The sequence below is a fragment of the Schistocerca cancellata genome, chromosome 2, assembly GCF_023864275.1.
Source record: "Schistocerca cancellata isolate TAMUIC-IGC-003103 chromosome 2, iqSchCanc2.1, whole genome shotgun sequence".
In the NCBI taxonomy this organism is placed as follows: domain Eukaryota; kingdom Metazoa; phylum Arthropoda; class Insecta; order Orthoptera; family Acrididae; genus Schistocerca; species Schistocerca cancellata.
Genome location: NC_064627.1, coordinates 1,010,286,956 through 1,010,314,086, shown reverse-complemented (window position 1 = coordinate 1,010,314,086; position 27,131 = coordinate 1,010,286,956). Strand labels below are relative to the sequence as shown.

Here is a 27,131-nt window from a genome sequence, read left to right as displayed (position 1 = left end):
AAGCAAAACATAACAATTATAAAGGTAACAAAGGGTCATTAACTGAATTGTCTTCATTGCCAGCACATCTCGCAGCAAGGTCAAAGGAAGTATTACGTCACAAGTCTCAACATACGTATGATGCAACCAATGCTCATTCTAAATAGAATTGTTACAGATGTGGAAGACAAGGTCATATTAGGGTACAAAAGCATAAAAGTAACAATTCTGCAAATCTAGTGAAAAGCGTGCAAGAAACAGGTGAAAACAAAAATAATTTTTCTTTCTCAACTGTTACTGTAAGTTTTCCTGATGACAAATAGAATGTTTTGTACACTCGGGGACAACAAAACATTTAGTTAGTGACTCTGTTCCTTTGATGCACGTGAAGGAACTGAAAAATCCAATAAGAATAAATGTTACCAAAACAGATACATTTTTGTTTGCTCGAATGGTTGGGGAATTTGATGCTCAGAGAATTGTTTGTGGAAAGAAATTGCAAATAAAAATAAAAGATGTTCTTGTAGTGCCAGTTGTAGTAAATAATTTATTGACAGTGTGTAAACTAGAGATGGCTGGATACTGCATTGTTTTTGAAAATTTGATGGGTTCAGTTCAAATGGGTGTAACTGTATCTCACAGAAAAGATCCTGGGATGAATATCCTTTCAATCAAATGTATTAAGAGTTCTATGCGTAGTGTGAGTTTTTCAGACAGGTCAACTTGTAGCATAAATGCTTAGGGCATATGAACATTGAAAATGTGAAGAAACTTCATTATCTAGGAGAGGGACTGGACAAAGTAAGGTTTTCTGAACCTGTAATTAAATGTTTGATCTGCATAGAGGGTGAACAAACACAATTACCACATATTCAGTCTTGTGATGAAGCCCATCAACCACTTGAACTGATACATAGTGATGTGCTTGGTCTTGTAACACCTGTTTCTTTTGCTGGAAATAAATATATCGTGACTTCGATGATTATACTCACTTTACAGCAGCTTATACTCAAAGTCAGAAGTGTTCCATTATTTCAAAGTATACTATGGATGGGCTACTACTCATTTTAACATGAAAATCAGCAGATTCAGAAGTAACAATGGTCGTGAATACATTGAAAATGAAATGATGACATTCTCTGAAGAAAGGGCAGTGCAGCTGAAATTTACCATAAGGTACAAACCTCTGCAAAATGGATTGGCTGAGGGACTAAATCATACTATCATTGCAGTGGCTCATTATATGACTCTTGTATGCAAACTTGGAAAGCAATTTTGGTCAGAAGTGGTATTGACAATTGTTTTTATCATAAATTGTAGTTCTACTTCAGCTTTAGATGGATAAATTCCAGCAGTGCTATGGTATAAACAAAAGCCAAATTTGAAGAAACTACTTGTGATTTGGTGTATAGCATACTTGCACATTCTGATGGAGCTATTGTCAAGTAAGTTTGACACCACCATTAAAATGTTTCATGACTGAGTATTGTCCAAATTATTACAGATTATGGTGTAGCAAACGAAAGATTTTAGCTATCTGTCGCCCTTCCAACCTCCACAATATTCTTGTCAGACTCTATGCTCCTTCTGCACCCATCTTCCTACCCTATGGCTCCTACCCCTGTGACCACCCCGCTGCAAGACTTGTCCTATGCACCCTCCTACCACCACCTACAGTAGCCCTGTAGCTGACAAAACATGTACTGTCAATGGGAGAGCCACCTGCGAAACGACACGTCATATACCAGTTATTATGTAAACACAGTTCAGCCTTCTCTGTCAGCATGACTACCACCAAATTATCAATTAGGATGAATGTGCATAGGCATAGGGTACATGCTGGCAACTCGCAATATCCTGTTGCAGAGCATGCTCTACAACATGACATTCCTGACCTGCCTGTTTCACCACACATGCCATCTGGATTCTTCCCCCATACACTAGTTTCCCAGAACTCCACAGGTGGGAACTAGCACTACATGTCCTTGGTTCTTGCCATCCACCTGGCCTTAATTTACGTTAATTTCTTCTGTCTCAACTATTCTTCACTGTAACTACTCTTTGCTTCACTCTGCTTTAGTTTTCTACATCTTTCACAAATAATTCCTTGAAATAAATATTCATAGGGCCAAAGGCAAAATGTTTCTTAGTCAATGTGTTTATATTGAAGACTTATTGAAAAGACTAAACTTGGAAAACTATAAAACCTGTAAACCACTGATGGAAGTCAAACCCAGTGAAGATGCTTGCAGTGACATGGTTGAAAATAAACCATTAAAAGGTTGTTTGATGTACGCTGAAAAGCCAAAGAAACTGGTACACCTGCCTAATATCATGTAGGGGCCCCATGAGCATGCAGAAGTGCCACAACATGAGAAGTGTTGGACACCATGAATGTTGCAGCGCTGTCCATAAATCTGTAAGATTTCTATAGTGTCGAGATCTCTTCTGAACAGCACATTGCAAGGCATCCGTGATATGCTCAACAATGTTCATGTCTGAGGAGTTTGGTGGCCAGTGGAAGTGTTTAAACTTAAAAGAGTGTTCCTGGAGGCATTCTGTAACAGTTATGGACATGTGGGGTGTTGTATTGTCCTGTTGGAATTGCCCAAGTCCTTCGGAATACACAATGGACATGAATGGATGCAGGTGATCAGACAGGATGCTTAAGTAAGTGTCACCTGTCAGAGACATATCTAGACTTACCAGGGGTCCCACATCACTCCAAGTGCACATGCCCCACACCATTACAGAGCCTCCACCAGCTTGAACAGTTCCATGCTGATATGCATGGTCCATGGATCATGATGTTGTCTCCATACTTGTAAACGTCCATGAGCTCAATACAATTTGAAACGAGACTTGACCAGTCAAGCAACATGTTTCCAGTCATCACCAGCCCAGTGTCAGTGTTGATGGGCCCAGGTGAGACGTAAAGCTTCGTGTCATGCAGTCATAAAGAGTACACGAGTGGGCCTTTGACTTCGAAAGCCCATATCAATGATGTTTCATTGAATGACAAACTGCCTATTGACTTCTCTCTCAGCTTCTTCAGCCGATGTTCATCTAATGATTTTACTGACGTTTCGCCAGTACAAGTGGCTCGCATTGTCAAAGCTTCACCCTCCATTGCCGGTGGTGAACTGGAGCCAAGCTAGTGGCCCTAGACTATATGTACCTGGCGCGCCAATGTCCGAGGGCTTCTCCGCGGTCATTTCCGGTGCGGTTCTCCTCTTGCTACCTGCGACGGTCGTTCGCTGCAGTACGGGAAGCCAGGATCCGTTTACCTTAAGGCTTTCCTCTTTCTTGTTGAAACTGTTCGCGTGTTTTTGTATTTCTACAGCTTCTCTGAACAAGCGTGTTCGATAGTGCTTCTCTACAGCCAGAACTTCCGTGTCAGCGAATTTTATTACGTGATCGGTCTCACTCAGCGCGTGCTCTGCCACGGCCGATTTCTCCCCCTGCCCCAACCTGCAATGTCGCTTATGCATAAGTTTTCTGGGCACAAAAACGTACAGTAAGAGTTATATTTAGTGTGAACTCAAGAACATCCTGCAGAAGCCTGTTTAAGGAACTAGGGATACTAAGTACTGCTTCCCAATATATTTATTCCTTAATGAAATTTGTCATTAAAAATATATCACTTTTTCAAACCAACAGCTCAATTCATGGAATCAATACTAGAAATAAGAATAATCTTCACAAGGATTTAAAGTCACTTACTCTTGTACAAAAAGGTGTGCATTATTCAGGAACACACATTTTCAGTAACTTGCCAGCAGCCATAAAAAGCTTAAGAACCAATGAAATTCAGTTTAAGAGAAGCCTAAAGGATTTATTGGTGGCCAACTCCTTCCACTCCATTGATGAATTTCTCAGTAGAACCAACTGATTTTGTGTGTGTGTGAGTCTATATATAACTTCTGCACAATTCCAGTGCAGTAATGTGTTCATTGTAAATAAGTGTGTGTGTGTGTGTGTGTGTGTGTGTGTGTGTGTGTGTGTGTGTAAGTAAGTACAATCTAACTTCCGCACCATTTCAGTGCAGTAATGTGTTCATTGTAAATAAGTATTGTAGTAGTTCTATTACATGTTTATTACCTTATAAATAAAAAAAAATTTTTATTCTAAATTCAGTGCATTAGTGTTTGTAAAATGATTCTTTCATATAGTGTTCATTAAATAAAAAAAAGACAATCATTCCACTTGGGACCTGTGGAAGGTACATTAGCTTATTTTCTTCAGTTGCAAATATTTGTCATGTATTATTGTTTTTCTGACATATTTACATCCTGGAGGACTCCTCACTAAGGATCAATTGGAATGAAAGTAAATTTAATCTAATCTAATTCCATCCTGGATTTTCCATTGATTGATTTTTGTCAAACTGGTAGTTCAATAATATTCACACCTAGCAGCACCTGATTTCTTTGGAATTGAAATTATTATATTCTTCTTGAAGTCTGAGGGTATTTTGACTGTCTCATACATCATGCACATCAGATGTCATGGCTGGCTTTCCCAAGGCTATCAGTAGTTCTGACAGAATGTCATCTACTCCTAGGACTTTGTTTCTACATAGGTATTTAAGTGCTCTGTCAAATTATTCTCACAGTATCATATCTCTCATCTCATTTTCATCTGTGTCCTCTTCCATTTTTATAATATTGCCTTCAAGTACATCCCCCTTGTATAGACCCTCTATATACTCCTTCCATCTTTCAGCTTTCTCTTCTGTACTTAGGGTTGTTTTTCCATCTCTGAGTTCATGATATTCATAGAGCTTCTTCTTCTTTCTCCAAAGGCGTCTTTAATTTTACTATAGGCAATATTTGTCTTTCTTTAAGTGATGTATGCTTCTAAATCCTTAAATTTGTCGTCTAGGCATTCCTGCTTAGCCATTTTGCACTTCCTGTCATCTCTTTTTTTGAATGTTTTTATTCCCTTTTACCTGCTTCATTTGGTGCATTTTTATATTTTCTCCTTTCATAAATTAAATTAAATATCTCCAGTGTTATCCAAGGATTTCTATTAGGCCTTGTCTTTTTACCTTTTTGATCATTGTTTGAGAACAGATGATGCTTCAACTTTTCCAGCCACTTTGTGTAGCCCAGCTGAACTGACAATCATTCATCTGTAATTCATATCTGTGCCTGCAATACTGTCAGTATTTTCTACACTGTTCATAGTTTTCTGTGAAATGTTTAAGAGTTTACCCCTACAGTCCACTGGGCTCCACACATTGGTATCAGCCGTTAAACTGTCAGATTTTGTTTCATCTTGTCAATACCAGAGGATAGCACAATCTCTGCAAACATGTTTTCCATTTTGCATGTTCCATAAACATATTTCAGACATCTTTCACAGATATAAGACTTCACACAATGATTCACAGCATTTTGAAACATCCAGTAATGCAAGATCTAAACAATACTAGATCCAAACTATACTAGATGTAGCAGCTGTTTGGCTGGTCTTGAAGAAAGATTTTGTTCAGCCCTTGTTGCATGCAGACATATTAGTCACACCATGGAAATTATCGGTCACGCCATTGAAAAACTGGGCACACAGACACACTATTCCTCGTGAGAGTCTTCAAAGGGTGTCTTTAATGGTAGTTGCCAGTGATTGTGCCCTGAAGTCCAGCAGCCATGAAACCTAGAAATATTTTGAGCATCTCAGTGGCAACATAATGTACACAAAGAATGGTCTGCTTCTGGCCAGCCAAGTCTGTCATTAATTCTGCCGTAATTCCGTAAAATGGAGACATTTCTTTATTTGCTGGGCTGTGTCTCACTTGATCATGTGAACTATAATTTGCATTATTTTGTTTTGTATCGCTGACACCAACCAAATGTTGTGGCACTTCAGCCAGATCTTCAGTTCTGCTACACTGTTCTTCTTTTCACTAAGAAGTGCTATGATGTTTCCAGTGATTGTGTCCTAATCTCTTAATGCATTTCCTGTCTGATCTAGGAACCTGAGAGAACTGATAATTATTAGTAAAGCAGTTCTAGCTTCCTCCTAATCAGCCAGAAGATGTCATGCAAGTTGGACAATCACAGGTGTGCTATTTATACGTTGAATAATTGTGACAGACTCTCGATGAAAAAGACTCTTGTTGTCCAGTTTGAACTTTTTTTCCAGTTACAGAAACATACTTTAAGAAAAACCATCTCTTTCTATGGTTTTCTATTACTCATTATGTGGATAGACCTAATGCAGTCATAGCAGAGAACACTGTCATGATATTTAACATGTTTTGACAGATAATAATATCTCTTAGGATGTGACAGTTGATTCAGTCATAAGCAGAAATGGCTGTCAACCAAAGCACTAATAATATATTTGCTGCTATGCAATGTAATTGATCAGTGGCTCTGCCTGTAGATCATGTACACATGAGAATGAATCTGGGAGGGAGAAGGGGGAGGTGCCTAAACTGCATATCCTGCCCCCCCTCCCCCTCCCATCACCTTGGAGTGGAAAGGGGGGATGAGTGCCACCCCACCTCCCCAACCCCCTTTTCACCAGTTGATAAAGTCATTGCTGAATTCTGGGTTCCTGACCTGGAATTACCTTGCAGGGTGTGGTTTTGGAGAATGGATAGTAATCTAAGTGTTCTGGGACCAATTCTGGAACTTCAGCAATTGTCTACTTTATTGCATTTTTATTGGAATGCCAGTTCCCTTTCTTGATGTTCCAAAGGTTATCGGGTGTCTCAGAACAATCGGAAGATGATCTGATCCCAACCTATGCAGAAATGATCAAGTGAATATATTGTTAATTGATGATGAATATAATTTGAGGGCTACAACAGGATCATTTCTGTGAGCAACAGGCATTTGGTCATCCTCAATTATGTTAGCTCTGAGCTGTTTTGTCTTTTATATATCTCCTCTGCCCTCATGAGCTGTGAGTGTTGAAACCACCATGTTGCACCAGAGGTGATTATAGCTCTGACAGCGGTGCATTCCAACTTGCTTTGCTTATCTTGTTTTTTGGCAAGCAGTATCCAGATAACAGGGTGAATGATACTTCTGTGTACTGTATGTTATCCACCGTGGTATGACCTGCAGTTCATCAGTTCGGTTCTTTTCTCATGTAGTTATTTACCATTTAAGACTGGAAATGTTTGGAAGGTACTGGAACTGTTTTAGTTGTGAAATACTGGAATTTACTAGAACATTCTATACATTTTTAACTCAAATTTGTTGAGTGCTGTCAACAAGGGATTTCAAATTGATTCCTTATTTCTGGATTTCAAGAAGTCTTTTGACACCATATTTCACAACCAGCTTGTACTCAAATTGTGTGCTCCTGGAATATCATCTCAGTTATGTGACTGGATTCATGTTTTCTGCCAGAGAGGTCACAGCTTGTAGTAATGACGGAAAATCATTAAGTGACTTTTGGCGTTCCCCAAGGTTGTGTTATCGGCGCTCTACTCTTCCTTATCATTATAACCGATTTAGGAGACTATCTGAGCAGCTGTCTTAGGTTGTTTGCAGATGATACCATCATTTATTGTCTAGTAAAGTCATCAGAATATCAAAACCAATTGCAAAATGAATTAGATAATATATACACTCCTGGAAATGGAAAAAAGAACACATTGACACCGGTGTGTCAGACCCACCATACTTGCTCCGGACACTGCGAGAGGGCTGTACAAGCAATGATCACACGCACGGCACAGCGGACACACCAGGAACCGTGGTGTTGGCCGTCGAATGGCGCTAGCTGCGCAGCATTTGTGCACCGCCGCCGTCAGTGTCAGCCAGTTTGCCATGGCATACGGAGCTCCATCGCAGTCTTTAACACTGGTAGCATGCCGCGACAGCGTGGACGTGAACCGTATGTGCAGTTGACGGACTTTGAGCGAGGGCGTATAGTGGGCATGCGGGAGGCCGGGTGGACGTACCGCCGAATTGCTCAACACGTGGGGCGTGAGGTCTCCACAGTACATCGATGTTGTCGCCAGTGGTCGGCGGAAGGTGCACGTGCCCGTCGACCTGGGACCGGACCGCAGCGACGCACGGATGCACGCCAAGACCGTAGGATCCTACGCAGTGCCGTAGGGAACCGCACCGCCACTTCCCAGCAAATTAGGGACACTGTTGCTCCTGGGGTATCAGCGAGGACCATTCGCTACCGTCTCCATGAAGCTGGGCTACGGTCCCGCACACCGTTAGGCCGTCTTCCGCTCATGCCCCAACATCGTGCAGCCCGCCTCCAGTGGTGTCGCGACAGGCGTGAATGGAGGGACGAATGGAGACGTGTCGTCTTCAGTGATGAGAGTCGCTTCTGCCTTGGTGCCAATGATGGTTGTATGCGTGTTTGGCGCCGTGCAGGTGAGCGCCACAATCAGGACTGCATACGACCGAGGCACACAGGGCCAACACCTGGCATCATGGTGTGGGGAGCGATCTCCTACACTGGCCGTACACCACTGGTGATCGTCGAGGGGACACTGAATAGTGCACAGTACATCCAAACGGTCATCGAACCCATCGTTCTACCATTCCTAGACCGGCAAGGGAACTTGCTGTTCCAACAGGACAATGCACGTCCGCATGTATCCCGTGCCACCCAACGTGCTCTAGAAGGTGTAAGTCAACTACCCTGGCCAGCAAGATCTCCGGATCTGTCCCCCATTGAGCATGTTTGGGACTGGATGAAGCGTCGTCTCACGCGGTCTGCACGTCCAGCACGAATGCTGGTCCATCTGAGGCGCCAGGTGGAAATGGCATGGCAAGCCGTTCCACAGGACTACATCCAGCATCTCTACGATCGTCTCCATGGGAGAATAGCAGCCTGCATTGCTGCGAAAGGTGGATATACACTGTACTAGTGCCGACATTGTGCATGCTCTGTTGCCTGTGTCTATGTGCCTGTGGTTCTGTCAGTGTGATCATGTGATGTATCTGAACCCAGGAATGTGTCAATAAAGTTTCCCCTTCCTGGGACAATGAATTCACGGTGTTCTTATTTCAATTTCCAGGAGTGTATGTGTGTTGTGAAAATTGGCAATTGACCCTACATAATGAGAAGTGTGAGGTCATCCACATGAGTGCTAAAAGGAATCCATTAAACTTCAGCCACATGATAAATCAATAAAATCTGAATGCCATAAATTCAACTAAATACCTAGAAATTACGTTCATGAACAATGACAGGAATAAAACTGAATTCAGACTGAGGAAACACTAAATATAATGTGCTTGGCCTGCTCCTGTTCTTGGTTGACACAAATGATATAAATTGATGTTGTAGAACTCTTCAGTAACTGTTAAGTTTGTTGATGAATGGGTATATTGATAAATGGTCCCAATAAATTCATAACAGGTCACCAATATTCAAGAAAGGCAGTAGCAGTAATCCACAAAATTACAGGCCCACATCATCTGTGTCTATATGCAGCAAGATTAGAGAACATGTATTGTGTTTAAACATTATGGATTATCTCAAAGAGAACAGTCTATTGACAAGTAGTCAACATGGATTTAGAAAACATTGTTCTTGTGAAACACAATTAACTCTTTACTCAAACGAAGTATTGAGAGCTATCGACAATGGATTTCAAATTGATTTCATATCTCTGGATTTCCAGAAGGCTTTTGACACCATACCTCACAAACGACTTGTAACCAAATTGCTTGCTTATGGAATATCGTCTCAGTGTGAATGGATTCTTGATTTCCTGTTAGAGAGATCACAGTTCACAGTAATTGATGGAAAGTCGTTGAGTAAAATAGAAGTGATATCTGGCATTCCCCAAGGTAGTGTTACAGACCCTCTGTTGTTTCTTATCTATATCAATGATTTAGGAGACAATGTGAGCAACTGTCCTAGGTTATTTGCAAATAATGCTGTCATTTACTGTGTAGTGAAGTCATCAGAATACCAAAAGCAACAGCAAAATGATTTAGAGAAGATATCTGTATGGTGAAAATTGGCAATTGACCCTAAATAATGAAAAGTGTGAGGTCAACCACATGAGAACTAAAAGGAATCTGTTAAACTTCAGTTACACAATAAGTCAATCAAATAAAAAGGTGGTAAATTCAACTAAATACCTTGGAATTACCATCATGAACAACTTAAATTGGAAGGAACACATAGAAAATGTTGCAGGGAAGGTGAACCAAAGACTGTGTTATTGGCAAAATTCTCAGAAGATTCAACAGATTTATTAAAGAGACTGCCTACGCTACACTTGTCCATCCTCTTCTAGATTACTGCTGCATGGTGTGGGATCCTTACAGGATAGGATTAACGGAGTACATCAAGAAAGTTCAAAGGCGGGCAGCATGTTTGTATTATCAAGAAATGGGGGAGATAGTGTCGCTGATATGATACAGGACTTGGGATGGAAACATTAAAACAAAGGTGTTTTTCATTGTGGTGGGATCTTCTCACAAAATTTCAATCACCAACTTTCTCCTCCAAATATGAAAATATTTTGTTGATGCTGACCCACATAGGGGGAAGTGGTTATCATAATAAATAAGGGAAACCAGGGCTTGAACAGAAAAATAAGACCTCCTTTTTCCACTCGCTGTTTGAGAGTGCAGTAGTAGAAAATTAGTGTGAAAGGGAAACCAGGGCTTGAACAGAAAAATAAGGCCTCCTTTTTCCACTCGCTGTTTGAGAGTGCAATAGTAGAGAATTAGTGTGAAGGTGGCAGGCACTATAGTGTGATTTGTAGAGTATCCATGTAGATATAGATGTAGACATAGATGTAGAAGCACTCTCTGCTGAGACAGGCAGATCAGACCAACCTGTAATTTTGTGTGAGCTTAGTAAAAATGCCTTCTGTGTGATGTGTTAGTTCTTGTTGACAATTCTATTATTGTAACTGGTACTCAGTTCCAAGTTCTACATGACATAGTTTGATGGATATCCCAGAAACTGAAATCCCTGTGGCTCTAATAAGACTTGCAAAAGCTACTGCATTCATAAACACAAAGCTGAATGAAAACAATACATTCCTCCTACAGCCTAAAGCGTCATTGAATCAGGTGCACATCAGAGTTTTCAAGAGATGTTGGACAGCATTTGACAAAATGACAAAGGAATTCAACTGTATCACAAAATACAAGAGCTGGGATGACATGGTGTGTCTAGCCAGTGTCTACTTTTCACTGGATGGTATAGACGAACAGTTGTTTGAAAACAAGGAGAAACTCAGGAGATGGAAGAAATTTTGTCACTGTGTTGCTTTGAGAAGGTTCATAAGGAAGACAGTTGACTGATTGGTGAACCATTATTCAGAGTGGTTTTATGAGGACAGGAGACTTATCAGCTGCTTGTACTTATTAACATGCAGTGTGATCTGTGACTGTGACTGTAACTTCTCAGGTTTTCTCACCATATGTTTTTGCATGATGTTTCAACAAGAGACCCAGTTGCCATCTTCAGGTGCTGTGGTGTTTGCATACCATTCCTGGACTTCAACCAGACTGTGATGTATTCTTGGTGCTGTGCCACTATTTATAGCTGTGTTTGACTCCCAACACTTGATACACACTTTGATGTTTTCTTTTTTTTTTTTTTCTTAGCAAATACTGTTATTCTATCAAAAACACGTTCTCTTAGCGCTTTTCACCTGTGATGGATTAGATGGGAAGCAAGATCATAATAAATTGAAAGCCAGGATAACTATCTTTGCTGCAAAAAACGAATGAGCATTGAAGGCTGTAGCAGACACCATAACCCAAACTTGGCTGTAAACAGCAGCACAATGCCAACAGTGCTTAATAATCTGGTTGCAACCCAGGCTGTGAGTAGGCATGTAACACAGCACACAGTGCTTGAAGAATGCAAATAGGATGGTGGTCAAAATATCATACAGAAAAATGAAATTAACAACTCAGCTGATCTCTTGAAAGCACATAAGTGATCTACTATTCAGTCCAAAAGGCAGAAATTTTGACATTTAATGAGAAATTTTGTAACTGTTCAACATTTAGTTATACATTTACAGAAATGGGAAGTGTTACATGATTAAGCACCAGGCCAATACTTTTCAAATTTTGTGGTGATGTTTGTACTTAACAGGTATTAAATGATTGAACTTTTATTCGATTTGGTTCATATGTCTGTCATCAATATCAGTATGAGGTGAGAAGACCATGGGCAGAAATACACATTTGTGTTCATTGTGGCATGGTGGCAAACAGCCTTCAAATATCATCTTGAGAATTTCTTGCCATGTGTAAAATACAGGCTGTGTCACTTCATGATGATGGCTTTCTGGAGGCTGGTATGATATTGTCTGTATCCCCATTGCATTCCAGACATGATCTGTGGCAACAAATGGGGGACCATTAAGGCCAGTCAAGGATCCGTTCATTCCTCTAGACATTTGTGGCACGGACTGCAGCATGGGGCCATCCATGATCCTGCTAGAATATGCCATTTGGTACCCTAGCCATAAAGTGTGTGACAACAAGATTTACCATTCTTGCCGCATAACTGTTGAGCCTTCAGCCCTCTATCAGTAAGTACCAGACCAGTCATGTTTTCATATCCAATATCTCCCAGTAGTCGGACAGGTACGGGTCTCGGGAATCACTGCTTTCTGTAACATTTCACCAGATTGTCTACAGTTGTGACAGTATCAATATAAACGCCACAAACAGAAATGAGACTCATCACTTAACACTGCAGAATGACACTCATAGTCCCAGTTGATGCTGGCTCTACACCAGCCCAAGTGTTTGTTGTCTATGGTACAGTTAGTGGTAAGCAATGTGTGCTACTTGAGATCTCAACGCAGCCTCCAGTGATTTGTTCCCAAAAGTTGTGGTGACTCTCTACCTGTAACCTCTGGCCAGATTTCAGCTGCTGCCATCCATTAGTTTGTTAGAGCTATTCAAACACTTTTCAATCGCCTCATGGTGAATTCCTTCTGGGAGGACTTGTGCCAACTCCTTTTGTCGCACTGTTATCCTGAGCCCGTCTTGTCACCTGTCACTTAGCAGTCATTGCGCTTATAGCCATTTGTTTGCGTAATCTGTTGGTATAATGATTCCATGTGCCTCATGTCAATTTTCTCAATGTCTTTCTGGTCCCAGGTATCCCACCATGCAGCCATTCACACTGACGGATTCCCGTTTGTGAGTACTCACACAAAACAATTTGGAATTTCACATGATACTCTATAGCATTAACATAGTAATGTAACTGATACGGGTTGCACAGCATAATGGCTGGGGTACAATCCTCAATGCAGAAGATTGTGGGTTTGAATGTCATCAAGTAATTTAAAAAAAATTATTTTTAAATCTGTTTTGAAGTGATTTTGATCATAATTTTTATTGAATTAATTGGTTTAAATGTATTTTTTTTATTTCTGTTCTTTCATCTCATCATTTTGATCGTTGTATTAACTTTTTAATTTGCTCTCATCTTCCTTCCAGCAGTCTTTTTCCATTTGGAATCTTTGGTCCTGTGTTTTTAATTATTTTTATGTATTAATTTATTTCATTTATCATCCTATAGTTTCACCCATGTTATTGCACTCATTATTTCTATTTTTCATTCTGCTTGAATTATGTTTTACTTATAATCCCTTCTTTTGTTTAAATCTTGACCTGCAGTATTTTGTCCATATTGCAGTAATAATTTCCATAATTTGATTTTTGTAGTAAGAATTAATGATTTGAATATTTATAAAGCCATTACCATCATTGCACGGTCAATATGAAAATAATATTTTGTCTTTTGTTTTTAACCGCTAGATTGGCATTTTCAAGTGTTTAAATATTATGATAGATAAATAAAAATAATACATACATACATACATACATACATTAATCCTTGTTCCATAAATCATGAATACAACATTTTGTAATGATGTGGAATTAAATTCACATTCACAGAAATTCCAAGTGGAAAAAGAATGATAGGAAGAAAAATGACAGCAACTGAAAACATTCATACAGTGTTGAAAATGATGTGACAAAGGAATAGAATTTAAAAAATTACATTTTAACCAACTAATTAAATAAAAATAAGGACCAAAGTCATTTTGGTAATGATTTAAGAATAAAATATTTTAAAGCACCTGAGTTTCGTAGACACAGTTCTATGACAGCCTTACATGCCCGAGGACTGTACCATATCCATTATGCTATGCAACCAGCCAGTACAACATTCCTTATGTCCTCTGGGCATGTTGTGTTGCAATGTCCACTCCTAAAGTTCAAGTAATGTTAAGAATGTTCAGTAGCCATCGTATACTCATGTTATTCTTCATCTGTGGGCATGGTTTTTCTTTGAAAATAAGCTTACAGAAGGATGAAATTTTAAGCAATAATCCCACAGACATGGAAATACAGAATTTCCATTTTCTAGCATTCAGTCAAGATCTTAATGATATATCACTTTCCATTTCTGTCAGTGTAGTTATTCAGTGTTAAGTTACTTTCTCATTGATTGCTGCATAGTCAGCAAATAGACTAAAAATGCTGCTCATACTATGTCATGGATTGTTTTTATTAATTGTTTCCCTGCTGTACTTCCCTGGGATTTCCCTGAACATCACATACTTGACTTGTAGTTTTCATGCTTTTACTTATTCACACATTACTTTTATTCTGAAGTAAATACAAATACAGGAAAAGAATGATATAGAAACACAGGAAATATGCCTGCTCTCACAGAACATACATTGGCATTAGAAAGACCAGCATAATTAGTCAAAGAAGAAAATGGGAGGAAAAAAATGTAACTTATTGTTTTAATGACTTTCAAAATTTATCCCAAAATAGGAAAAGTGCTGTTTGTGTCAGAAACAGGCACACTCTGACACATAGGAATATTATTTAAAATGACTAAAAATAGAGTGTTAGTTTCAGTTGTGTTTGCTTTTTCACTGAATCCAGAATGTAGTCCCTTGGTGAATTTTACAGTATAATGTCACAGAGACAACATTTGGCCCTTCGTTTCATATGGTAGCATCCTCAGGTTCTGTGATGAAAGCTTGATACACAACACCATCTCAACAGCAATGTATGTGGCACTAAATGTCGACCACTTCACAGGAGGACTTACAATATCTAGCCTTAACTATATAATAAAGTCCACTTATGTCTTCTGGACAGTTTGCAAAGCATACAGCTGCCTTGTGAATTGTAGCTTCCTTATAGACTGTATATCAGAGTGCAAGAGCAGATGTTGAGTATACCAGACATTCACTGTATGTGCCTCACTAGTGTTAGTGCACAAATAAGGCTTGTTTGTTGAGGTGTCAGCAAATTGAGATAGGGATATGAGTGAATGGAGGAATGTACTGCTTACATCACAAGAAAGGTCCAGTTTGGTGACATTGGGATCCTGTATGTGAGGAGGCACCATGATGGATGAGTGTAAAAAGCATTTTATCTTTGCTGGAATACTGTTAGTGTGCAGAGATACATATATGATGTACTACAGCCATGAATGCGACTTTTTAGAGGTGCAGTTGTACTAGACTTCCTCTTTATGATCAATCACTCTGGTGACTGAATTTCTCACTGACGAAGATTTCCATTGCATTGATGTGCAAGCAAGCTCTCCAGATGTGAATCACTCAGAACACATTTGGAATGCATTTAGGATACAAACTGCAGCTAAGTAGGCACTAGCCAGGATACTTCCACGTTTATAAACACATCATTCTTAGGAATGGAATTGTTTGACAATAGATGTAGCAAGCCACCTTGGGAGAGTGTGCCTCTTTATTGCCAGCTATTTGTGGGTAGTAGGAGTATTTGTATCCCCTAGTAACCTTTTAATTGGCATGAGAGCAGTCTTCTGGTGTTGTTTATTATTTTTGAGATGAGTTTCTTTGCTTTGAGAACATTTAACTATTTATTTTGGACTCTGTTGTATGCCAAATGGGTTGCAATTAAATTTTAGCTTGCTCTGTTATGATTAAACCATACAGTTCAGTAAATATACTTTCATTTCTTTGTTAGTCTTAACTTTACACCTACATCTATTACTCTGCAAACCACTGTTAAGTGCATTGCAGAGGGTACATGCAATTGTACCAGTTGTTAGTGTTTCTTCCTGTTGTATTCACGTATGAAGTGTGGGAAGAATGATTTTTTAAATACCTCGTGCATACTGTAATAAATCTAATCTTCTCCTCATGATCTCTGTATGATCAATACATAGGGGATTATAGTATATTCATATGATAATCATTTAAAGCAGGTTCATGAAACTTTGTAAGTAGGCCTTCTCAGGATAGCTTACGTCTATCTTCAAGAGTCTGCCATTCAAGTTTCTTCAGCATTTCTGTGACACTCTCCCATAGGTAAAACAAACCTGTGACCATTCATGCTGCCCTTCTCTGCATATGTCAAATATCCACTGTTGGTCCTATTTGGTATGGGTCCCACAAACTTGAGCAATATTCTAAAATTGGTTGCATGAGTGATTTGTTAGCTATCTCCTTTGCAGACTGATTGCATTTCCCCAGTATTCTACCAATTAACCAAAATGCACCATCTGCTTTACCCACAACTGAGCCTATGTGATCATTCCATTTCATGTCCATGTACATGTGACTCATTGAAATTATAGTCATAAGATACTACATCTTATCATTTTGTAAAGTGCACAGTTTTACATTTCTGAACATTTAAAGCAAGTTGCCAATCTTTGCGCCAATTTGAAATGTTATCAAGATGTGACTGAATATTTACACAACTTCTGTCAGGCAGTACTTCATTGTATGTAACTACATCATCTGCAAAAAGCCTGAGGTTATTATTAATATTGTCTGCAAGGTCATTAACATACAGCATGAACAACAAGGGTCCCAACACACTTACATCCAAGATAACATGCTGCATCTTCCCTGCTAAACAATCCCCAATCCAGTAACAAATTTCATTTGATAACCCACATGATCGTTCTTTTGACAATAAATGTAGACATTTTATTGAGTCAAATGCTTTCCTGAAGTCAAGAAATATTGCATCTATCTGACTCCCTTGGTCCAAAGCTTGTGTCATGTGAGAAAAGTGTGAGTTGGGTTCTGCATAATTGATGTTTTCAGCATTCATGCTGGTTGGCACGGAGGACATCACTCTGTTCAAGATACCTCATTATGTTTGAACTCAGAATGTGTTCTAAGACTCTAAAACAAATCACTGTCAGGGATATTGGACGGTAGTTTCGTGGATCACTTCTTGTAAATAGGTGTCACCTGTGCTTTCTTCCAACTACTGGGTACGATTCTTTGTTTGAGGGATTTACAATAGATTATAGTTAGAAGAGGGCTAACTCAGCTGCAAATTTAGTCTAGAATCTGATAAGGGTTCCATTGGGCCCTGGAGCTTTGTTCAGTTTTAATGAGTTCAGCTGTTTATCAACACCACTGACAATATTTGTGTCACTCATCTTTTCAGTGGTACAAGGATTAAGTTGGAGCAATTATCCTTCATTTTCCTTTGCAAAGGAACATGTGAAAACAAGAGTTAAGCATTTCTGATTTTGCTTCACTACTCTCAGTTTCAGTTCTTGACTCATTCGTAAGTGACTGGACAATAATGTTGGTGCCACTGACAGCCTTTATGTACAATGAGAATTTCTTTGGGTTTTGTGATAGATCAGTTGACAATATTCTGCTATGGTAGTCATTGAAGCCTTCACGCATTGTTCTCTTGACAGCCAAATGCATTTCATTCAGCATCTCTCTATCTGAAGCCCTATGCTTTGTTTTACACTTATTATGCAGTAGTATCATCCACAATTCTGGGAAGAATAGTGCACAAGTATGAATAACTCAACAGATTATAGAAAGAGCAATTAACAAACTGAAGAAGAATATGGCACTAGGAGGAGATTTGCAGGAGGTGGAACAATTCAGAAAGAAGCTGAAGCCTTTTGCTGAAGATATTGTTGGAGAGTATCAGGCAGGTTTTCAGCCAGGAAGATCAACCATAGATCAAATTTTCACCTTGAGAAAAACCTGGGTGAACTGTTGGGAATTCAACATCAATTTGTGGAACATTTGTAGATTTCTCAAAGACGTATAATAGTATACACAGCTTAAGTATGTACAACATCCTGAGGGAGCTTGACGTACCATGGAATTAACAAACTTGGAGTAGGTGCATACAACCAAGATAAAAGTGAAGGTGAAGTACCAGTGTGAGCTATCCAAGGAATTTAACACCAGAACAGTTGTGAGACAAGGTGATGCTTTCACCATTGCTTTTTAATTTGATCATGGAGAATACTAAATAGAACACAGCTATTGGGATATGCTGATGACGCTACAGCCATAGCAGTCAGAGGAATAGATGACACAAACTGTAGAGGACTTAGCAAAGAATACCAGTAAGATTGGTCTTAGGATTAATATGGACAAGACCAAAATGATAGAAGTATCCACAGAAGCCTCTAATAATGCCCATTACAGTTGGAGCATACAATATAAGGATAGTGGAAAATTTTAAATACTTTGGCACCTGTTTAACTGGCATAATAATCTAAATTAAGAAATTAAAACTGTTGTCATTGGGTCCAAAACATATTTCAGTCTGAAGCAGATAATGTCATCAAAAAAATCTGTCAGTTAAGACCAAACTTAGAGCCTATATTGCAGTGATAGTATCAGTGGTGGTGTTGTATGGGACAGAGGTGTTAAATTAAAAAGGTTGAAGAGAACCTGTGATCTCTGAAACGAAAATCATAAGAAAGATCTTTGGACCTATCCTTGAAGTGAACACATAGAGATGTAGAAAGAACCAGGGACTGTATGACATAATGAAACAATCAAACATTGTGCGGAAAATGAAATCACGGATAATAAGCCTGGCAGGACACATTGTTAGGAAGGTCAGAAATGTGCTTGTAGGAAAATCTGATGGAATTCATCCAATCAGAAGACCAGGGAAGTGATAGGAGGATAAACTGCAGGACTTTCAGCAGTTGGTTGCCAGTGAGAGCTGGATCCAAAGTTCACAAGGTCGCCATCTATGGAGGAACCTTTTAAGGTCGGTGTGTGATCGTCAGGGTTTGTGATTGTCGATATGTATGTATGTGTGTATGTATGTATGCAGTAGCCTCTGTTTCTTTAGAAATTTCTTTACAGTAACTGTATACCATGGAGGGTCCCTCCCATTATGAACTGCTTTACTGGTACTTATCTACCCATGAAAGTTTCAGGTTACTCATGAAGATGTGGCCCTACCGCTTTTTTACCTGCTATACTGAATGTATATGCCTTTCTACTTGTTTTCTTTATCCTTTGTATTGTGGTAATCATGGTTGCCACAACTGCATCATGATTACTGATACCAGTTTGAATGTGGACATCCTCAAAGAGGTCAGGTCTATTTGTTGCAATTAGATCTGATATATTTCCATTACAAGTGGGGATCTGAACTATCTCTTCTAGATAGTTTTCAGAGAAAGCATTCAGCAATACTTCACAGGATATCGGATGACTAAAGTCTCCACTGACTATTATGGCGTGACTGGGGAACTGATGTACAAGCACACTGAAGTTCTCTCTAAAGTTTTCCATTACATCAAGAGGTGTGAGCCTGGTGGGTGATAGAAGGATCTAATTATAGTTTTATGCCCATCCCTGATACTGAGTTTTGCCCAAACAGTCTTTGCAGCTTGTTTCTATTTCAGGGGATTTGAATTTCTTGTCTACTGCAACAAATACACCACCTGAATTTCCCGTTAACCTCTCCTTTTGATATACTGCAACAAATACACCACCTGCATTTCCTGTTAGCCTCTCCTCTCGATATACACTTAAATTTTCCCCAAAAATCTCATTGTTATTAATTTCATGTTTCAACCAGCTTATGTGAGCTTCACTGCTTTTCAGGAGCACTTTTTTTTAATGCGTTGGTGGTTAATTTCTTTGATTTTAATACTCTTGCCTCTGTGTGTGTGTGTGTGTGTGTGTGTGTGTGTGTGTGTGTGGGAGGGGGCATTCTTTCGGATCTTACACTTATACTTCTGGGACTCCTGCACCTGTTATTATGTAGATTTGGTGGAGAGTTGCCTAATCTGAAACACCCTTGTGTGCACCCCTCACACAGTAAACTACCTGTTTAACAGCCTTTGATACATAGTTTACAGCTGACCTATTTGGGGTGCCCTTACAGTTCCCAACCCTTTGGCACAAATCCAGGACGTTGCAGCCTGGCTTGTCAGAGAACCTTCAAAGTCTCAGGTTCAGTCCTTCCACTCAACTCAGAACCAGGGTACCATTATCACACCTGGGGATAATGTTGCAAATTGTGAGCTTCATTGAAACTCCATACACAAGGCTCATCTTCTCAACCTCTTCTGCCAGTTGCTGGAATGATCCAAGCATGACCTTGGAGCCCAGATAAAAAAGGCATCATTTGTTCCAATGTGCACCACAGTCTGCAGTTGTCAAATCCTTTTACCTCAGTGGCTGCTGGAATAGCCTCTTCAACATGATGGCAGATACACTGAGTGCACCTGATTTTCCTTGCTATCTCTTGCTACCATTTCCCTAAGGGGTACCATCATTTGCCATATGTTTGAACTGCTGACGATTAATGGACCACTACCTTTTTGCATTTGCCACCTCTTGACACAGGACAAAGCAGGTCTCCCAAAAACAGGTGAAGTGAGTTCCACTTGCTCAGTTTCCGTGAAATACAGTACACCCTTCAACTTGTTGGTTGGGGGGGGGGGGCAGTATAATAACCTGAGTCCTCCCTGGTTCCTGTACAGGATGCTTAGATCTACCATTGACAAACCACTCACAGTCAGGTGGTCTAGTAATGACAGATCACATACTTTCTGCAGAGGAGACAAGATCCACAGGAGAAGGTCGTAGTTGAGGTACCTTTGGTTCCACTGGTACCGGTACATGATTTAGGAGCTCTTTTCACATTGATTCACAGCAGCTGCTAATCGTTTAACAGTAGTCAGGGCAATTTCCAGTTGTTTATCAATGTCAGCCAACCCGCCCCACATTCAAGAACACCATCCACAGTGAGGATGCATTGTGGCTGGTGGATTGTTTTACAGGATGGCGAACAAATAACTTTAAACTAAGCCTGCTGGCTACCTTTTAAGCTACTGAGCTAAAAATTTGGTAATTCCCTACAAGGACTGACACAAATACACATTTATGAGGACTGGATATTAACATGGGCGCCACTAGTAGCCGTTACATATGATGGGAATTTCTTTGGGTTTAGTGAAGAATTACTAGTTTCGTAAGCTCTGTGAGGTTAGTTATAGTCACTAAAAAACTCAAAAAGTAGATGTAATTTATGATATATATAATAACATAGACTTGAAAGGGAAAATTAGATGAAGCTTTTAGACAATAATGCAATGTGTGTGATAGGCTGAAGAAGATGAAGTATATTTGACACAGCTTTTGAGTCTTTCAGAGCCAATTATCCAGATCAGTATTTAGTAACAGTTTCTGGATGTCATTCACAACCTTTTCAGTTTCTCCCCTTTCTTGTCATCTTGTCAAAATATTAGTACAACAAAACTTCCTTCCCCCACACCTCTCTTATCTTTTATTTTCAATGGGTTAAAGACAATAATTCTCAAAACAAGAAAAGAAAGAATACCAAGTAAAAAGTACTTGAATCACTGGAGTATTTAGCACTAAGATAATTAGCATTCTGGATTTGATATTTCTATGATTTTTTTGCATATTCTGTTTTTCATTTGATATATATATACACACACACACAAAACTTATTTTTTTATTTGTAAGCAGTTAGTTATTTTGTGTGTTTGATATTCATTCTCAAGTCTCATTCAAAAACACAAACTTGTATTATTTTCAGGCTCTACAGTGTGCAACTGTCAGGTCTTGTTGCTTTGTGGCGGCTTTTCCTTGGCCGCAAGTGGAATCCGTTGCGAGAGCGTGTTGATTCCTGCAAATATTCGAATGATCAACTTTTTGTTGGAACTCTGGCATTCACCATTTTGCTCTTCCTTCTCCCAACAACGCTGATGTACTATGTTGTCTTCACAACGGTATGGAATTTAAGCTGTTGATAGAGAGTTAATAAAGATTTTATGTTTCTCTCTCTCTCTCTCTCTCTCTCTCTCTCTCTCTCTCTCTCTCTCTCTCTCTCTCTCTACCTTGTCGCTATCTCCTTTCTTAACATTTTTGTTGTTAAATGATTAAGCTTAATATTTTGTTCCAAAACTGCTACCTCAAAAAATAAATGAGGCTAAACAAAACTCTACATAAACATTCTTGGATTTTGTAGGGACGAAGCTACATTGTCAGACATAAAAAATACTGTATCTACCTGCCAGGATCAGTCATTCTGTCCATCAGAAGTAGTTGTAATGCTGAGTTTGGAGCTCATTATGAGCCATACTGCAGAATATTGAAGAATAAATTCAAACAAAGGCATTATAAAATAGAAAAAGGATAGTCATGCCAGCCAACATAATATAAGCAATATGGAATAAAATGAAAGGGGAAACTAAAAGAGCAAGAAAAAATTTTGTAGGAACAAACAGCTGAAATGGTACTCGATACATTGGTATCAAATATGCCTAGTGTGGCCAGCCTTTTTAATAAGTACTTTATATCTGTTGGTAGTATTGTGGGATTGTCAGTTTCAGAAAATGCTACAGTGGAATACCTGTGACCAGTCTTTACAAAAAACTTAAGTAGCACTCACATTATTAGATGTAACACCTAGCATTAACTATATAAAATATTAGTAAAGTTAAATTAAAACTGTTCTTTTGAGTTTAGTAACATCATAAATTCATTGTGTAACCTGTCATTTTCATCTAAACATTTCTTGATCAAATGGGATATGCTGTAATTAAGCCTCTATACAAGAGTTATAGTACAAATGGTGTGAAGAGTTCTAGCATAATGTAAATAATGTGAGGTAAAGGTAATAACATAGACAGGAATGATGGGTTGAGTCAGGTGGAGTGGGTGAGAAGGGAAAGGAGCCTTGAGGAGGGGGGGGGGGGGGGGGGGAAGGGTTGGGAAAGGGTGGCCGATGGCTTGGATGGGCTTGGGTGAGTGAAGTTAGTGTCCTGGGGAAAGGTGGAGGTAGATGTGAGGTAGGGGGTTAGCAGGAATTGTGGCCAGGAGGATCATAAGAATGAAAGAAGTGTTGCAAGATAAGCCCCATCTACATAGCCAGAAGAGAATGTGCGGGGGAGAGAGGGGGAGGGGGAGGGGGAAGGAGCCAGATGTCAAAGGGTGGGAAACAGCTATTGAAATTGAGCATGTTGTGCTCAGCAGCTTTTCTGCCCCTGGGCTGTCAGTTCTGCCCTTGACTACAGGTTGGCGGTGGCCACTCATTCTGTTGGATAGGTGGTTGTCATGCCCATGTAAAATGCTGTGCAGAAGTTGCATCAGAGCTAGTATATGAAATGGCTGCATTCACATTTGGCCATGCCTCTGGTACAATAGGGTAACCCTGTGCTGGAACTGGAGTAGGATGTGCTGGGTGGGTGAACAGGAAAGCTCTTGCACCTTGGCCTTCCACACGGATGTGGCACATGTGTCAGAGGGTTGGGAGTCAATGTGGCATAGAGATGGACCATGATATTGCATAGAATGAGTGCACAGTGGAATACCTCTGTAGATGGGGTGGGAAGGTTTGTGTGTAGGATGTTCCTCATTTTCGTGCACGATGGTAGGTATCCAAAGCCCTGCAGGAGCCATCGGATGATTTCCATTAACAAAATTGTACTATGTGGGTTGAGCAGTCTGGAACTTTGCTGTCATGGGATGACCCTGGACGAGTGGGGTAATGCCCAGTTCATTTATGTGTCAGTTTAACCTAAGGATGGTCCTCAATGTCTGTTCATGTGGTGTTTTCCTGTAGCACATTACAAACCTTTTGTATGGGTGTACTTTTGATCTCATCTGTAGTAAAATCATGTTTGGACCACATGTACCACTGAAACTTTTCCTGAATATGCTGTGACAACTGCAGTCTACAGGGATGACATCCTGCAACAGTTAGTGTATGATTGTCATGAACATGAGTTTCTCTAGATGGATGAAGATAGCAGCATAAGAACTTTCTGTGTAAAGAGTGGCAACTTGCTGTCTGGAATTAATCCAATTGAACATATGTGGAAGGATAGTGGCTCAGATCTCCCTCCAGCCATCCACATTTATGTTTTTCATGATTTCCCTTGATTATTCAAGGTAAATGCTGTGATGGTTCCTTTGAAATGGCATGACTAATTTCCTTTCCCAATCCACACTTATTTCTCATTGTTATCAGGGTTGTTTTGTTGTGGTTGTGGTCTTCAGTTTGAAGACACTTTCCATCAGTGCTAAACTTATGATTCCTTGCTGTCTCAGGATGTGTCCTATCAACCGATCCCTTCCTTTAGTCAAGTTGAGCCACAAATTTCTATTCTCCCTAGTTCTATTCAGTGCCTCATCATTAGTTATGCAGTCTACCCATCTTATCTTCAGAATTCTTCTGTAGTAACAAATTTCAAGAGCTTCTATTCTCTTCTAAACTGCTTGTTACCCACCTTTCACTTCCACAAAAAGCTATACTTCAGGCAAATTACCTTCAGAAAAGACTTCCTAACACTTAAATTTGTATTCAAGGTTAGCAAATTTCTCTTCTTCAGGAATACTTTTCTTACCATTACCAGTCTACATTTTATATTCTCTCTACATGGGCCATCATCTGTTATTTTATTGTCCAACAGCAAAACTGGTCTACTACTTTGTGCGTCTCATTTTCTAATTTTCTAATCTAATTCCCTCAGCATTGCCTGATTTAATTTGACTACATTCCATTACACTCATTTTGCATTTGTTGATGTTCATCTTATATCCTTCTTTCAAGACACTGTCCATTCTCTGCAACTGCTCTTCCAACTCCTTTCTCTCACTCTCACAGAATTACAGTGTCATTGGTAAAATTCAAAGTTTTTATTTTTTCTCCCTGAACTTTAATTCCTTCTCCAAATTTTCTTTGGTTTCCTTTACTGCTTGCTCAATGTAGAGGTTGAGTAACATTGGGGATAGGTTGCAGTCCAGTCTCAATCCCTTCTCATCCACTGCTTCCCTTTCACACCCTCCAACTCCTATAACTGCCATTTGGTTACCATTCAAGTTATATATAACCTTTCACTCTCTGTATTTTACCCCAGATTACTTCAGACTTTCAAAGAACATATTCCAGTTAATATTGTCAAAAGCTACCTCTAAGTCTACAAAAGTTATATAAATGTAGGTTTGTCTTGCAAGCCATAGGATCAGTATTACCTTGGATGTTCCAACATTTCTCTGGAACTCAAACTGGTCTTCCCCAAGGTTGGTTTCTACCACTTTTTCCATTCTCCTGTATACAATTCACCATCATACATGTTGCATTCCAGGTGAAATAGTTTTGTCATGACTGGCTCTCCCAAGGATATCACTAGTGCTGAGGGAATGTTGTCTACTCTAGGGGCCTTTTTGCAACTTTATCTTTCAGTACTCCATCAAAGTCTTCTCACAGTGTCATATCTCCCAGTATCATATCTCCCATCTTATCTACTTCCTCTTCCATTTCTAAAATATAGCTTTCAAGTTAATTTCCCTTGTGTAGCCTCTCTTCTTTGTTTTGTACTGGTTTTCAACCTGAGCACTTGATATTCACACAGCCACTTCTCTTTTCTCATAAGGGTTGTTAGGTATGAAAACCTAATTGTCCTTCCTTCCTTCCTTGGAATGCACTCAGCAAATTCCTGAATAGGCTAAGAAAAGGGCTTGTAACTGTAGGGTCAAGCAGTGAGAAGTGATACAATAAACCTTGATGGGTGGCTTGATCCACACTATGGGCAGCCAGTGTGCATCCTTTATTGCCATGTCAAGTCATCAACACAAAAAAATGCCACACAACCCACTGACAGATTTTCAGTATACATTGTATCTATATCACTATGTTGCATTGTTACAATGTCGTCTGTGCACCTTATAAGGCACACTTTAATACGCTACCTCTTGTAATTTCACTTATTTCAAAGCTCTCATACCTTATCCATAAGAATGTAGGCCTATGTATAGGATTTTTCCTGGTTTCCATAGTCAAAAGCTGTAGGACTTACTAATCATTGATGAAAAAATTATCTTTGGCTTACTGATCATTGTTGAAAAAATTATCTTCATTAGTTTTCATTACTTCGGCTCAGAAAGAGTTACTGCCAAAATCATTGATCACTTATCTAATTATACACAAATTTATTTAATAAGCTGCACATTGACTCATTTTACATCAACACAAAACATAGTGCAAGTATCCCATGGAACCCATAATTAATCAGTTAATATTATTGTTCACATTTGTGATTTCAAAGTTACTTGACTAAAAGCAAAAGTTGTCAAAGACTTTACACATTTGCAAGACATATTGAACTGCCTGCCACTTTAGAGTTGCTAGATGCAAAACACTAACATGAATTATCTACAGAACAATGGAACAATTGATAGAAGGCAACCTGGGACAAGACAGCATGTGTTTCAGAGAAATATAGAAACCTGTGAAGAAATACTGATAGTAAGACTTGTTTTAGAAGACAGAATGAAACAAGGCAAACCCATATTTATCACTTCTGTAAAATTAGAAAAAGATTTTGATAGTTTTGATTGGCATACACTCTGAATTTCTGAAGTTGTCAGGTCAAAAAATGCAAAGAGGGACAGGTTATCTACAACATTATAGAAACCAGACTGAAATTATAATAATCAAAAGATATGAAAGGGAAGCAGTAACTGAGAAGTGAGTAACACAGGGTTGCAGCCTACCCCCCATACTATTCACTCTGTACATAGAGCAAGCATAACGGAAACCAGGAAGAAATGTGGAAAATGAATTAAAGACGAGGGAGAAGAAATAAAAAACCTTAAAGCTTGCTGATGACATTGTAATTTTATCAGATGATGGCAGGAGTAAAGAGGGTTTAAAATGCAAACTGGCAGTAGCAGTGTTGCTGAGAAAGAGAAATTTGTTAACATCAGATATATATTTAACAGCTAGGAAGTCTTTAATGACATTATTTCTCTGGAGTGAAGCCCTATACAGAAGTGAAGCATAGACAATAAACAGTATCTAGGAATTCTTTAATGACATTATTCCTCTAGAGTGAAGCCATATACAGAAGTGAAGTATAGACGATAA

General features: G+C 39.3%; 1 protein-coding gene across 3 annotated transcripts in view; it reads left to right on the top strand.

The window, feature by feature from the left end:
* LOC126162982 (phosphatidylinositol N-acetylglucosaminyltransferase subunit Q) overlaps positions 1 to 27,131 on the top strand; it is a 92,175-nt gene that overhangs the window by 10,256 nt on the left and 54,788 nt on the right. For all 3 annotated transcript variants that reach the window (XM_049919838.1, XM_049919837.1, XM_049919839.1), the window contains one exon: positions 21,798 to 21,990. In XM_049919838.1, coding sequence (XP_049775795.1) covers positions 21,798 to 21,990 — 193 coding nt within the window. The remainder of the gene's footprint in view (positions 1 to 21,797; positions 21,991 to 27,131) is intronic.